Source organism: Formica exsecta, unplaced genomic scaffold (assembly GCF_003651465.1).
Source record: "Formica exsecta isolate Colony F162 unplaced genomic scaffold, ASM365146v1 scaffold43, whole genome shotgun sequence".
Classification (NCBI taxonomy): domain Eukaryota; kingdom Metazoa; phylum Arthropoda; class Insecta; order Hymenoptera; family Formicidae; genus Formica; species Formica exsecta.
In genome coordinates, this window is record NW_021851539.1 from 345,648 (window position 1) to 361,602 (window position 15,955).

Consider the following 15,955-nt stretch of genomic DNA (forward strand, 5'->3'; position numbering starts at 1 on the left):
ATCGGTTATAATCTAGATCTATAATTCTTTTTAGTATTTATATGTTTAACTGCCATTCTAAATGTTTATTTCAGCGTAATTGTATATGTAATATGTAATTCAATTTTTTTTTATTTGAAAAGCATTTATACAAGGATCCGAGGATCCAGTTTGATTTTTTATTCGTTCGAAATCTCGATGATAAAAAGATATATAGATCTAAATATAAACTTAATCTAAAGACAAATTCTATGCAATAATATGTGTCAGCTGTAGCTATTTGCGACAGTTCATCTCTATTTCGGTGATTCTTAATCTTAATTCTTCCGTGATAATAAAAAAGATTAAATTATATGTAAATTTCTTGTGTCCGTGCGACGTGATCGCAGCTGATCGGCTCCAGTTACGTCACGCGTGAGTACGTGACATTAACCGCCGCAGCTGTCATGGCGTCGTCGCTAGTGTCGGTATAGCCTCGACGAGAGATTTCCACGCTGTTTACTCGGATTTCTCGACGTGACGCGATGTTGGTGGCGATGTTACCTCATCACCGTTGAAAATCGCATCTCTGACCGAACGGATCCAGGAACGCAAAGGTAAAACCGCGAGAACGAAGAAACACGGAGCGTGATTTCGCCACGACGAGGAAGCCTGGCCTCCTCCCCCTGTTCCTTTTCTCGCGACGTTTCATATATCGTGTGTTTTAGAGAGTTGCCCGACCTTCGAATGACAGTTAGAGTCGCGGGTGCGATTCGACGAAAGAATCCGGCTTCCTCGTCGGCGAAATGTTCGACTGACACCTGGTGTAATTTCCGGTTTGCTCGGATTTCCGTGTTATGATAAAACGCGATTGTGTCGTCAGTAAGACGCGATTCGCCTCGAAACCTTGAATGTTTGGCTCGATATTATTACAACGTTGTTGATTTACGCGTTAATGATACGTATTAAGGAACCCATAAATGCGCGCGTGCACGAAGGAAGATGTTTATTTAATTGCCAAAGTAACGAGAGTCTTTTCTTTTCCTATAGTTTTCGAGGATCTCACGACGTTTAATACATTCTACAAATTCCTTCGTATCGGGGTCGTTTTTAATTGTTTCATATATATAAGCACGAAAATTAACTCATTTTAATACAATTACATTAAATCGAAAGTATTTTCTTTCGGAGCAATCGCGTGTTATTCTGTAGAGAATCGGGAATCATAAATATTTCTAATTTATTGAAAACACACACCCGATATATTTTTCGATGATACACTTCATAATACGCTGACAATAAGTCATTATTTACATCGCATCTGCATCGGAAAAGACGAACTTCAGTTCGCGAACGGATAGATTACTTTTCTTCTATCATCTAACGGGTGTATCTGAAGCGTGATGGGTCTCTGCAATTCCCGACGATTGTATAAACGACACCACAACCGCATAGTTGCAAAATACACAATCTCCATGAATGACAGAAAACTGAAGCCCATAAAGAGACCCAGCAAGCCTCCCGTACTTGCTGCAAATTATATTCGATTGATTTTAGAGTTTATAATTATAAATCGTTCTCGAAATCGGATACTTACACAGAAATTCGGTGAATCCGTAAAGCTCATTTTTTACGTATTTTGTGAATTGAGAATCTACGAAGAATAGGTGAACTACCGCTATATTTTCCCTGCGTAAATAATTTTAAGGATTAAAATGAAACGTATTACAAAAAAATAGAAATATATCATACGTCTTGAAATTTACAATTAGGCTGCCTGTAAGTATAAGGTTCGTGATAAGAGCATATCGAGGGGAATAATATACATACAGGCGCACATACAAGGTGTCCAAAGAAAAAAAAAACCGCCTTTATTTTAATAACTTCTGTCAAATTTTTCGTAGTCAAAATTGAGTTTGTATTTAAGCTCTAGTGTAAAAGTTTTTTTTTTTTAAAAAAGAGTCTATTTATAAAAATTTCCGGGATACCTTGTATCTTTGAATCTAAATGTCAACCTGTTGCACTCTTTTCTTCGCATTAACAAGTACCGTTTTTGTGATATGTATTTTGCGTTAAAATGAAATAATTACGTGAAATAATCCAAATTCTTCTTCACGTATCGTTTATCGACGTTGAAGGTCGATGCTAATTTATTCTGCGAAAGCTCTATCCTGTAATTGATCTCGAAGCAGCCTGGCCAGCAGTTGCAGCTCGGTCTGCAAAATAAATACATAAAAACTCGTGAGCAATCGCGCGGCTTTTCTTTTTCTAAAAGAGTATACAACTTTGAACAGTAAACTCACATTTTCGTAACATTTATCGGAGTCGTCAAATCCTCGTCATAGAGTTTGGTTTCCATAGCTCGTCTGGCACGTGTAGCACATTGTTCATCTCTTTTGCCGCAAATCGGGGTTTTCGCCGATTCTGCAGACAGTTCCACTGTTATTACAGAAATGTGCTAATATAATACAGAGAAAATAAGGCATTTTTTTCGTTTTGAAAACGATTTGTAATATATTTTCTCGCATTTTTAATTCGCAAACTATATTCGTAATGTTAGCATATATGTTTTAGCATTATGTTTAAGTTGAGAGTGCTTAAACAGGACTTCAAAGAATCTTTTGATTACTTGTAGTTAAGATATATAATAATATTTTATATGACACAGAGAAATAATATTATTTAACAATGTACTATTACAGGGAAATTATGCAATCAACGACCAAGGTAATAATTACTTGGCATGTAGTATTGCACGCAATCGCAAATTTCCTGCGTAAAATTCGCCTCGCACTCCAGAATGCAATTCCTCTGCGTGTACGTCCGGTAGTAACGCAACTTTCTCTCGGCCGTGAAGAAGCATTTCCGCTTCTTCTGCGGTATAGAGATTATCGATGGGTTGGCAGTCGATATTCGCGGTCTTATGATCACCCGGGTCTCCTCGCCCGGCGTGATCGAGAACGAGAAATCGGCGATTTTCGGCGTCTCCACGGGATTGTGGAGCAGCATCTATAGAACGGACCGTATATTTTAGCATCGTCATTTCATTAAGGCGCGTGACTGTACATCATTGTAGATTGGATTCAAGGATCAGTCGATGCCTGAGAAAATAATTCAGTTCACGAAAGAAACTCGTTGTTCATTAATTATTTTATAATTTCATATTTATGTTTATCTTTGCTAATTATTAATTATTTTTCTAGACGACAAATGGCTTCTCTGAAATCATCTTTTAGTAAGATGGAAATCTTGGCTTGCGAGATAAAGAGGAGAATAACAGGGAGGGGGTTTTTGTAGCGCGATACCTTAAAGCCCATGCCAGCGGTTGACGAACAATAATATTCACTTGTTTCCACATCAAGGACTAAAGTCAAACCGTAAAACAGTCCAGCACCATATGGTCTCCACGGTATGACATCCGGCGGCATACTTGCGTCATATCCCTTTTCAGCATTCCAATCGACGCTGACGGATGGATACGTTATATTCAGATCGGGCCAATCGTGTCTAAAAAAATATATGCAAATATAGGCAAATATATGCCCGAGTCGAAAATTTGCTTCTACTTTCTCTCTACAGCGATTAGAAACTAAACTTATAACATATTTCCATTTGTATCTATCAAAATTGCGTAACGCATTTACACGAGCTTGATTTAATCAAGTCCCACTCACGGATTATAGAAGAGATGCTTTCTGGTCACCGAGTTGAAATTGCAGCAAATACCCTCGTCGGTCATCGTAGGATTAAAAATCCTATCGCAATCGGTCTGATTTCCATGCCAAAGACAATAGTATAACATGTCTGTGCAAGGCTGAGATACCTGAACAAAGTAACGAAGAATGAAAATAAGCTGAGCTAAAATATTCTCAATTATCGACTTTTCAAGAGATGGACAGATGTAATTTTAGTTATTTTAGTAATTTAGTTCTCGTAAACAAATTTTAATCATCTTAATGCACATTTTCTCAGTGCGTCTATTTCATGTATGTAGGAAATAGTATTATGCTACGTGCATTAATCATAAACCGCAGCATCCTGTTCCAGTCTATAGCCTGATCTTGATCATAAGTTACGTTGCTTCTTTGCCAATTGCAGACGTCGTCCATCATTATTTTATCCAAGTCGTCAGTCCTGATAATAAAAATCGCATAACAAAAACTTTCGATTGTTCGCATTGATTAATTCCGATAACAGTATAGTTATAATAATAATTGTTGTATACAGGATGACATGTAAAGACCACTCACTAATTACATAACGTTATTCCTTACCAAAAAATGAGTCGAAAAATCCTGAACCATTTTTTTATATAACGCTTAATACAGGAATTATTATTGAATAAAGTCGGGCCAATTAGCGCCGACTTTTAGCCGCACGTCAGTGAGCCACGCGCCTGGTAATGTGCGTGAGCGCTCCGCCGCAACTTGGCCCGACTTTACCCAATAATAATTATTTTATTAAGCGTTATAGAAAAAAAATTGTTCAGGACTTTTCGACTCATTTTTTGATAAAGAATAATGTTATGTACTCAGTGGACAGTCTTTACGTGTCACCTTGTATATATATATAATTATGTTAATTATATATTAATGATAATGAGTTAATGTGTACTTCACCCGCGCTCGATCCGCTTTGCTTCAGCCTTCTTGACATTGTTCATGTTACAGATTGTTATGGAAGGAAAAGGGAATTCGTTAAGAGGAACCGGCTCAGGACTCAAAGAAATGATGATGGGTGATCCATTCCACTTTTGATAAAGATAATAGATATAATATACAGCCGTTCCCAGTGCGGTGGTGAACGAGATTATCCAGAATATTCTACAAAAAATGCGTTTAATATGCTAGAATATTTTTCAGTCTTAGAGTTTTGTGTACATAGTAAGTAATTGTATAATTAATGATGCAATTTCTTAATTATTAATGATATAATATCTACTATATTGAAAATTGTTTCTCGACTCAACCGCTGGAAATTTGTTTCAAATTTTGCGGTCTCTCTGCTCTTCTAAATTCGAATTTTGGACTAATTGTCAAAATATCAAAAATACATCACACTACATTTTTTAAAATCTTTTTTATAGGAATATTTTACCTTTCTATGATTGACAATTCCGAGTTACCGATGTAACGTAAACCGTGAAGGGTACTGTTTGTGCAATATTGCTTAGTAAGCTGACCGAGTTCGGTGAATAGTTGATGCTTCTTTTTCTTCGATCTAACAAGGGTCACGGTAGATTAGATAGAGATATAGCGGGTGTTTAGTTTTAAGAAATTTGCCCTTACCCTTCCAGTTTTTCGTTTTCTTGATCGTTGTTTCTATTCGTGGTTGATTCTTTGGTCCTGAGTAAGTTGTTGTTATTGTACCTCGATCTCAGAGTGAAATCTTGCGATCGGTGCATACCCTAAATTTTTTATGCGTGTACATTAATTATATATGATTAGGATAAATAATTTCTTATAGAGATAAAAAGCAGAAACTATTGGATTAAATCTCTTTAAACTCGTTAACAAAACTTGATATATTTTCTAATAATATTTAACTTGTACTATCGAAAAATACAATTTCCCAAAATATTTAATAAATTATAAAATTATTTTACATTTGTAAAATATTTAGATATATTTTATTTCTCCATTAAATTATTTTTTACACAAATATGATTTTGAATAATAAAAATGCGGTTGTAATATTCTAATTGACAGCAATGTATTATTATCACAAAAAACTTGAAAGACTTTTTAGATTTTGTTAATCCTACCTTTGATTGATCACGAGACGCAAATCCTTCCAATCGTTGGGGCGATCTGTAAGGATTCTGCAGGTGCACAGTATTGATGGAATTGTTAGCTTTCAGGTAATCAAAGGACGTTCTATCGACAGAATTGTAATAATCATTCTCATTTTTTATATCCGCGGACTTGCGGTTGGAGGATCGCCTCGGCATCACATGCGAGTCGTATTTACTTAGATGGGCGAAATCAGGCGTTCTGTTTGAAGCGACGTGCTTTAACATGCGCGCATCGTTCCACGGGTTAAAAGTCGACTTGGTTTTTCTTAGGTCCGGTGATGAATTCTTCATTTCAGTCGTACTCTCCTTTAGCTCATTGTGACCAAATTTCATTCTTTGACGGATACATTCTCTTATCAAGGGACGATTTTACTTCTTGTGACGTAGACTGCTTTATTTTAGGTTGCCTTATTAAGTAAAATATTAATTGCTTATATGAGCATTTCTTTTTCAATACACGAATTGATTATCTTTTATCGCGCTCTTATATTCAAGAGGCTTATCCAATAAGAGATTCTAATTTAATAAATAAGGATATTTCTGTGTGATAATTGTAAAATATTGTCGTTTTTCTCGATTTTTTAAATTTGTTCTCGATTTTATCGTATATTAATTAACTTTTCATCATACGATTCGAAAAGAATCGCAATTTGTGAATTCTGGCAGATAATACTATTGCCTATTTATAAGATAGGAAAAGCCCTTTGAATCCTGTCGCGACGCTTTATCAAACTATCCCCCAAGACGGCTGACAATTGACTGAAAGTGTAACAATAGCGGTCGAGCATCCTCCCAACTTTAATGATGGAATACTCGCAAGCCCTTATGCTATGCGTGTGCGCGCTCATAATCTCCCAGAGATAAACAATAATGTCCAATGTTTTTATACTAACAAGGTATAGTATGCGACACGATCTTAAACTTAATTACGCAAACGTCATTAGGTATTTTTTTTTGGTTTTTTTTTTTTTAGATTTAATTCTAATGGCAGATTCTTTGATTGTATTTGTTTTTCTTGGAAAAAGATTTCTTGATAAAATTATCATTCGTCTCGATTCTTGAATATTAATTTATGTCCGACGGTTTTTATTGACGGGAGAAAAAATTTTAAATTTTAATTTGAAGTTAAACATTATTTAAAAATATACAGCTATATACATTAGCCTAAAATGATAGGGACATACGAGATCGCGACTTATCTGTTATAAATATCTATCTTTTTCATGTCTGGAATGGAATATAGAGTGTTTAAAAATGAAACATAAAAGTGGCGCTTTTTCTCAGTAATCGCGAATATAATATATATTTATGATACAATCCAATACTTTAGAACTGCATTTCTCGAATTGTTTTCAATATTATGGTCACGGGTCCACTGTGTGCATAAATAAAATTTAAAAAATAATACTCTTGTGTGCAAAGAAATGAAATGTCAAACGTGGGTCATTACTATTTCTAATTTTATTCTATCGGGGACGAGCCGTTTATCACATATTAAATGATCGTGCGAAAACATCTGTTCTCCCTTATTTGGCATTTGTATTCGTGGAGTAATCGTTGTGCAAAAAAATATAGTGTTGCTGTAATGATGCATCTCTGTCTTTTTCTCTCTTATTACAAAGTACGCGCGTGTAAAGTACACGGCAATTTATTATCGCCGTTATGATGTTATCGATTGCATCAGACGCATGTATCACTGATGCAAAGCAGGATAGATCGATGCAAGTATATAAAAGCGCATATGTATCGCGTGATTATGAACTGTTATGCGTTTTAACGACGCGATGTTTAACGACGGGACAGGACGCTCTCTTTACTTCGTGTGCGATTGTTATCCTTAAACAAAGATGATATTATTATTTAATAAAAACGTCCATGAATAAGCTTATCTCACATCACTGCAGTCGTATCGAAGTTTTTTGCAAGAGAATTTTTTTATTTACACTAAAATATGTATTATTAAATTAAGAAACCATATGGTCGACACGATATAACAATCAAACAATAAATTGCCAGTTTGGTCGTATAAACACTCGTCTATTAATTTATTTACTGGCGACATCACAAAATTAAACATTAATTAAATTAAGATCTTATTTTATTTTTTTATTATGCGTGATTTTAATTTCTAGAGAATACATTAATATCTTTTATCATGTTTGTACGCGACAATCGTGCATAATAAATATGAATCAGTTTATATTACAACATAACGCAAAATGCCATATTCGACTACCTTTATTATTTTTAAAATCCAGGGATAACTAATTAGACTTTATCGTTATTGTAAACGCGATAATGTTGGCGTAAGATACAATGATAGCAATTGCATAATGAAAAGCCACTTGGAGGTAGTTTCGACATGAGTTTCGACATTTATGTATATAATAAGACGAATTATAAAATTATTACAAACTTGTCTGCGTTTGTCCGGTGGAAATGTTTCGTGACTGTCTCTCTAATAGATCGTCTCAGCGTAATTACAAGACAAACATTCGTGTTATTCTTATCGATGTTCAACGGCACCTTACACGAGTCGCGACCGGTCGCTTGTCCGGCTGATGGTCGTATTATCTTTGACAAAATATGTTTCCCTCGAAGTTCACGGAGTAGAACGCAGTGGTAAAATGATGATGTTTATATCAAAATTATATTGGCAGCGAAGACAATTTATATTTACGATGAACATTGGGCTAATCGGCAATTTATCGTCACGCTTTGATTCGTCAAAATTGATTGAATGATGACACGAAATATGCGCCGAGTATTCGCGAGGGATTAATTAATGTTTTATTGATGTGACTAGTCAATGATAAATGAGCAATGTTTTCCAAATGAGAAGCTATTGAATAATTCACATTAATTATAATAATGCGAGTTTTTTTTTTGTAAAGAAATTTACTATATTTAACAAGATTATATATGCAGATAATGATTATACGCAACATACTGCATACTTTCAATAGGGAAACCTTCGTGAGCAACGACAAGGTCGAATTCTTTCGAGATAACACTCTCTTTGTACAACGACGATACTAGGTCACCGTCGTTTGTTTTGCACTGACAATGTCATAAGCGACGATAATGATTATGCGCAAATGACGAGAGATGTACTTTTTAAATACACACGTGATTCTATCAACTCAATTAATGACGTAGAATCCCACGCGTATATTTATGATATTCTGATAACAATGAACTGTGATATTTCGTAACGTTTCACTTTAAAGTCAATCATGTAATTAATAATTATGTTGTGGAATTATACCGAGTGGTTAAAAAAAATGCAATAGGTCTAGGACACCATGTATTAAAATGAAAAATTAAAAAAAAAACTGGCGATATACAAATTATTATTTTTTTTTTTTCTAATGCATTTATGCATTTTGCATTCCGCAGAGCGGAATCACGAAATAAAATTAAAGCGTAAATCTTGATTTAGTTAGTTTCATGTGGATTTCTTTTTATTTTAGGCAAAATGTCGCGCAGAAACAGAAAACGAAAAACGGAGGAGGAAGAGCAAAAAGTAAACGATGGGGAGCAGGACAATTTTTTCTCCGACGAGATGAAGGAAGAGATGAAAATGATGTGGGAGGTAATTAGGATTATGATTCATAAATCTATCAGTGAATCTCGTTGAGTCGTATAAAAAAAAATCTCATATTCTTTTAGATACCACAAATTTTCCACTTTCTCCATCTAACAAGAGAATCTCTCAATATACCTCAGTTCTCCATATACGAAATGGAGAGGATGCTGTTGATACCGAGAGCCTCGAAGCAACTAGCAAACATCATGACGTGTTTGCTAAGGTTATTATATTAAATTAAATTTAAGATTTATAGAATGATATATACGAAGATGAAAAAGAGATTATATTAAGTAAACGATTTTTTTTTTAAATTGCAGTTCCCCAATTACCAAAGCAAAGCTGCGCAAAGTGCCACCGATGCCGTATGAATTTTGGACTAACATTCTCGCGCATAAGATGGCGAGCTGGTTCAAAGTTTATCACGCAAAGCACAAAGATGCAACCAAAGTGCGTATTTTTGTAAATCACCGTTACGAATCAATAACTGCTTATTTATAGCTTTATATCGAGTATATTCGCGGCGTTTTGGAGATACATATGCACATACATAATAATATACACCGCAGTGACCAGGATGTGAACAAAGACTTTTAGGTTCTAGAAACCATCGGCGTTGAACCAGAATTCTGGGATGTCTTCTCCGATGCCTCATTACTCGATGGGAGATGCTTTGAAGATCTAAGTTTTAAGCAGAGAGTTTGGCTGCTGAAAACCGTCTGTGATACAATCATGGTAAGTCCGTGATAATCTTGAAAAAGAAAAGTAAAAAATCTATTAAATTAAATACTTCTAATTTTTATAGCATACTAGAAAAACAGTTCAGGAAGATATAGCGAAACAACCATGGGAGGATCAGTTTGAAACACTTTTAGGAGTCGATCGTTATGGGACGAGATACATTTATTTTCCGCAATTTATTCCAAACGATCTTAGAATTTACAGGCATTGTTTGAACAATAAAATTTTATCGACTGTCAAGGTAATTATTCTCCTGATATCTGATGTGTTGCTTTTGTTAAATTAAAACTTTATAATAGAATTGTTTATTAAAATTTAAAATTCTTTAAATAATAAAACTACATACGTGTGTGAGTCTGCTGCGTTTTTTGTATAATTTTATCTATAATAGTTAATAATAAATTTCAATTTTAATGGACATCCAGTTTTAAAAGAATAACATTTGATTCTGAAAATTTTTCAACCAAATATCATATTTCATAGTTTTGTTAAATTATTATTTTTATCACGAATATCACATTTTTCAATATGTTATTTTAATATAAAATTTCGAAAGAAAGTTTATTTGTTTTACTTTACATTGCAGCATCAGTGTTCATAGTATAATTAGCAGTACTTAGTTATTGACACCTTAAACCGTTATTAAGAATTTTGTCCTTGGAAAACACGATGTCCATTACAATGAATACTCGGTATCTTTTTAATGGAGAGCTTATATGAAAATAAAACATAATATTTTATATATAGAGAGATCATATGTGTATGTGTGTACGTGTGTGTGTGTGTGTATCTATTATAAATATATTAATTTTATAAGTTATGAATTATTTGTGTTGCAGCCTGTCAAAACACGAGATAAAATGGAAACGGGCAAGTTAATCGGCGCGAAATTGAGTAGATATAAACAAAAAAAATTGCAGTCTCACAATAACTTATCGTGTCGCAGATCAACCAGGCACAATAGTATCAACAATAACGATTTGAATAATTATAAGTGCAGCAACGATAGCACGGATTCCTTTATCAGCGAGGATACTAATTTGAGTAATACGAGCACGTGCACTAATAATAACAACATAAGTTTGAATGCCATAAATAGAAAGCGTTGCAGGAGTTTGTCGAAAATGTCCGAGGAAAGTACGCTATCAAATGCAAGATCCAGTGGCTACGATACCAATACTTTTAGTGATAAGTCTGTCGAGAACGAGTCGTCGTCGATGTTCAAAGGTTTTGTCAACAATCAGAATGATAATTGCAGTATAGGGATAATTAATGAAATGTTAGATGACCTCAAGTCGGAAATCAACGAGGAAAGGAAAACTAACGAGCTTGGGAGCAATAGTAGCGAATTATCATCGCAAGAAAATCTCGTAAAAGCACATAAAAATACAATAGGTTCTTGTGAAATTTTAGTTGTTGAAAAAGATGAGAATGAGAGGTCGAGTGATAATTTATCCAACAGCTCAAAAACGGACGATGAGAAACTGAACGACATAATTAGTGCCGAGAATTCTAAGTTACCTGAAAATGTATATGCCAAAAGTATTTCTGCCAGTGATAATGTAAGTGATATTTCAATATTGACGTCCAAGTCGGATGACGAGAAGCTGAGTGAAACAAAAACCAGTGGTAATAATGTTAGCATGACTTTTAATGATTCATTCTGTGTATCTCCTTCTGTCGATAGTGTATCATTAAGTGAAGAAATGACTAGATGTGATTTTCATTTAAACAAAGTAAAAGTTTCATTAATAACAGAAACATTGGACGATTCGATTGAAAGAAGAAATTTAAGAAAGAGTATACGGCTACGATCTCGATATAAAGCGAGACAGCACAACGAAGAAAGCAAAATTGAAGCAGTAAAAGATGAGGTAAAGAAAGAGGGGAAATTGGAGGCGGACGATAAAATGGATGAGGCAGATGAAAAAAATTTGTCTGCGAGCGAACTAGACTCACAAGAAGATGTAGAATACGTTCTGGATGATTACACAAACAATTCCAATACTGGTTATAATTTGAGAAGATCCAAGGATCCAAAAACAGATGAGTGTAAGAAACATTTTGACAAGATGTTATCTGATCTAGGTGTTTCTGATTTTCGACTAGTAGTCGACACTGTGGAAGGATTAAGGGATCTCATTAGCAGTTTTTCAGCCAATGATTCAGAAAACAATAAAGCAGTAAGTTTGATACGATTAATATTTTCATTTATAATATTTCGTGTCTTATTCGCTAAAGAACTGGCACTTACAGATAGAAGTTACTCCTCTGTGTGAAGTGACATTGGTAATGAAGTTAAACGAATTATTACATTTCCTGGAACCAATGGAGGCAGCTTTGAAGGACACAATGCGAAAAGCGAGGGCAAAGCTTCAAAGGGAATGGTCTAATTTTAAAGAAGGGTATGTATAGCAGCACACAGCTTCCATTTTTTTAAATTTCACATTGTCACACATTGAAACAATCGTAGAAATATATAATGAAAAAAATAGAAAATATTATTTCACTACATCTCATTTAGTTTTAACTCACATCTGCAATATTTCTTCAATTAATAACGTCACGTGCATCTTTTTCCTATATATAGCCATTCATATCTTTGTAGTTTAATTTTTATTATCTGGAGAATTCAAAAACTACCTGACGCCTCTTGAGATTGCTACAATCCATGTGTGATATATAATGTGGCCGGTATCCGCATTTCTCTTCCAGTAACATTAATGTCTTTGTCGAGCGTATATGGCAGACAAACTGATGGTGTGTTGTAGCAATGTGGAGGATCAGGACTCATCCAGTGAGGGTGGTCTCAGCTCTAATTGGTGGGTTCTTGGATCGCAGGGCAAGGATCCACTGTCAGTTCCCGGAGACGCAACGTTACAAACGTTACCGCAACTTGCCCTATCCTCACTTGGCACCCAAAACGGCCAGCAACAGCGACGATCAACCGAAGGCGAAAACACGGTCGAGAATTCCGAGCAAAGTCGCCGCAAGAGTCGGGAAGCGAGTGGCGATGAACGGCGGAAAGGAAACGGCGAAAAATCATCGGACGTCGAGGCGTCACCGACAAGAGGAAACCAAGTTGAGGAGGGAGGAGAAAAGCGGGAACACAACAAAAAACACGGAGAAAATGAAAGTCCGTCGAATGACGAAAGTAATTCCTTTTATCATTCTTCCATTTTCCGTCTGGCAATCGTCTTGCGTATTTTTCGTATCGAGAACAATGCAATACATTCTTTGCAATTTTTCCAGATGCGGAGCAACAGACGCGACGAGTACTACGAACACGCGGAGTTTCCTCGTATACAGAACAATTATATTCAGACAACGAGAGCGACGAGGACGAGCTGGAGGAATGGACCGACGTTGAGGCAGTCTATGCGGCTCCCGGCGCACAGGACGATACATCCGCTTCTCACTCTAGTTCGAAAGCCCGATACTCTGACGATCACTCGGAAGAGGAGGACTCAGACCAAGATTGGATTCTACCGGGCTCTCGCAAAAGGAAAAATAAACGTCCGTGTAAGTGCTGAATCTTCGAGGAAATTTAAACTGTCGTATTATTTTTCTTGCTTTATTATTTATTTATAGATTTTTTTATTTAGAATTTGTTTTGTTTTTTTATGATGAAGTTTATTTTTGCTACTATTAATTAATTTTATTATAAAAATAAAAAATACTTGTTATTAATAGAGAAATCCAAAAATATCTGATAATCTCTCATTCAATTCTGTTGTAACTTGTAATATTTATATTATTTCACAGCTGCCAATCGAAGATTAAAATCGTTTCAACATAAGGTGCAGAGCATCACGGAGAATACGTTTCAGAACAATGTGGCGTCTGGTATGCCTCATTTTGCTAATGCGAAAACTGGCAAGGATAAACTTAAGAATAAACTCACAAATAACAGGGAGATTAGAGAGAAAACGGGTAACTCGCGAGATAGACACAATGGTGGATCTAATATCATCGTGTCCGCAACGAACGAAGTGTATCCTAAGCGAGCAATGTCGTCCACGAACGCGGTTTGCAAACTCGAATCTGTTGAGAGTGTGCATTCAGAACTGGATATTAAAGACGAGGGTCCGATCTATGAGTCCGGCGCGAATCATTATGGACAAAGCAATTATGGACCCGCGAATCCACAGCAGAACTATTATTATGTGATGCAGCAGAATCCTGGAATCGCCACGGGAGGAAGTGTCATGTCCCCGCTAGGAACTTCGATGATGCAACAGAATGTGATTGTCCAGGGAGTCGAGTCGCCACAGGTTCAAAGCTACTATGTGCAACCAGGCGCGCAACCGAATTACGTGATGCAGAATTCACAGACAAATTTTCTACCCGCCGTTCAACAACAACCCGTCTTTCAACAGCAAGGTTCACAGATGGTAGTGACTCAACCATATGTTAACAACGTGAGTTATGTACCTTATATAGTAGCCACGAGTACGCAACCTCAGGAGTACATGGTCGGACCAACGACGAATCAGCAAAATCCACCAAAACCGCAGAATAGAAGCAATCAGAACAATAGATATATGACGACGTCGCGACAGAGCTCGCAGCATCCTAATAGTACAATGAGAGGCAATAACACGCCTGTCAAAGACACTTGTCAAAGAGCCAATAGTTCGAAACCCACCGTTCCTCAACGCGCATCCAAGACAGTGCCGCGGCGGAGAGCACCGCAGACATCCAACACGGAGAATAGCGGCCAGAAGACCACGTCTCTGATCGTGCTCAGCGATAGCGACGATGAAATAGAGATGATCATCACCGAGAAAACTAATACCACGGAGAAGGAGACTAGATCGGTGCAAGCTCAGAGAAATGTTAATGAGCCTAGACAGAAGCCGGTAATCACTTCGGACATCACTGTCGCCTCGGGGAAGGGCGTCATCTCGCCGCAGATCATTCAGCGAATGAGTCAGGGTGGCATATCCATTACACCAGTGAAGAATACACCTCCGCCACCGACGACAAACACCAATACGCAATTGGTAGTAGTCGTGAACGAGACCGGAAGCCACTACGCCCTGGCACTACCCAATGGCAGCAAATTAATACTTACTCCGGAGCAGGTAGCGCAAATCAGAGCCTCGAATGGAGGAAAACTGATCTTGTAAACCGTGTAATAATATATAGCAAATACTGATCATCCTGGACTACATATGTATCGTACATGTCTCCGTTTTGCTTTCCGATTCGTCGTGATTGAAGATAACATAAGATATGATACACGTGTGAATCGATAACTTTGTTTTTCAAGTCGTTTCCCAAATTGCGATTACGAACTGCCAGAGAGTGTTACAAATTGAAGATTCTTTGAATATATTTATGCTGATTATGAAGTAAATTTCTACAGGCGAGATATTCTTCGTTACGTGATGTATAATTTTATTATTGTTTTTTAGTTTTTATTAGTTCTCTCTCGCGCTGTATGTACAATATATATATATGCGTCGGGAAAATTCGTATCCAACTTTAAATACTATCTTACGATGAATAGTTACGAAAAGATGAATATTACATCTTTAGACATTAACTCTCGAAGTTTTACAAAAAGTGTAGCGAATAAAATATTAATTAATGTGCGCATATTTCGCATATTATAGCACGTTAAATAATGATTGATTTTTACATATAGAGAGTAAACTATTATTCAGAAAATAACAAATTGCTATTACATGTATCGAATTTGAAAAATTATCATCGCCCTTGTTTCCTTATACATACACACACACGCACACACATTTAATATCATATTAAATAATTAATATTTTTCAACTAAAGCGATATTAATTAGATTTTAATCAAGATATCTCTGCGCGCACGGGCCTTTGTTCAACTTTTATATATACATATAT

The 15,955-nt window shown here is 35.9% G+C and overlaps 2 protein-coding genes across 4 annotated transcripts in view; one reads left to right on the forward strand and one right to left on the reverse strand.

The window, feature by feature from the left end:
• The first annotated feature begins 365 nt into the window (after nucleotides 1-365).
• The window catches only part of LOC115240457 (putative uncharacterized protein DDB_G0282133), a 17,701-nt gene continuing 2,111 nt past the window's right edge, over nucleotides 366-15,955 (forward strand). Inside the window, exons 1-11 of one of the 2 annotated variants that reach the window (XM_029815607.1) lie at nucleotides 366-575; nucleotides 9,226-9,347; nucleotides 9,425-9,564; nucleotides 9,662-9,791; nucleotides 9,939-10,076; nucleotides 10,147-10,323; nucleotides 10,922-12,265; nucleotides 12,339-12,487; nucleotides 12,854-13,236; nucleotides 13,335-13,604; nucleotides 13,848-15,169. In XM_029815607.1, the coding sequence (XP_029671467.1) occupies nucleotides 9,231-9,347; nucleotides 9,425-9,564; nucleotides 9,662-9,791; nucleotides 9,939-10,076; nucleotides 10,147-10,323; nucleotides 10,922-12,265; nucleotides 12,339-12,487; nucleotides 12,854-13,236; nucleotides 13,335-13,604; nucleotides 13,848-15,169 (4,170 nt within the window). In that variant the 5' untranslated portion in view covers nucleotides 366-575; nucleotides 9,226-9,230. Of the gene's footprint in view, nucleotides 576-9,225; nucleotides 9,348-9,424; nucleotides 9,565-9,661; nucleotides 9,792-9,938; nucleotides 10,077-10,146; nucleotides 10,324-10,921; nucleotides 12,266-12,338; nucleotides 12,488-12,853; nucleotides 13,237-13,334; nucleotides 13,605-13,847; nucleotides 15,950-15,955 lie in introns of those variants that run through there. The other variant, XM_029815608.1, reaches the window with a different exon arrangement.
• Nucleotides 588-9,195, reverse strand: LOC115240458 (pickpocket protein 28-like). Of its 2 annotated transcripts, XM_029815609.1 has the most exons (13): nucleotides 8,169-9,195; nucleotides 5,723-6,159; nucleotides 5,247-5,365; nucleotides 5,056-5,178; nucleotides 4,578-4,781; nucleotides 3,975-4,092; nucleotides 3,633-3,781; nucleotides 3,264-3,465; nucleotides 2,697-2,967; nucleotides 2,262-2,397; nucleotides 2,049-2,174; nucleotides 1,556-1,647; nucleotides 588-1,488 (listed from the first exon to the last, which is right to left on the reverse strand). In XM_029815609.1, the coding sequence occupies exons 2-13, from the start codon at nucleotides 6,083-6,085 to the stop codon at nucleotides 1,301-1,303; spliced, it is 2,091 nt and encodes a 696-aa protein (XP_029671469.1). In that variant the 5' UTR covers nucleotides 6,086-6,159; nucleotides 8,169-9,195; the 3' UTR covers nucleotides 588-1,300. The 2 variants fall into 2 exon arrangements, with proteins under 2 accessions (XP_029671469.1, XP_029671471.1); XM_029815611.1 differs by lacking the exon at nucleotides 8,169-9,195 and having other exon boundaries at nucleotides 5,723-6,795.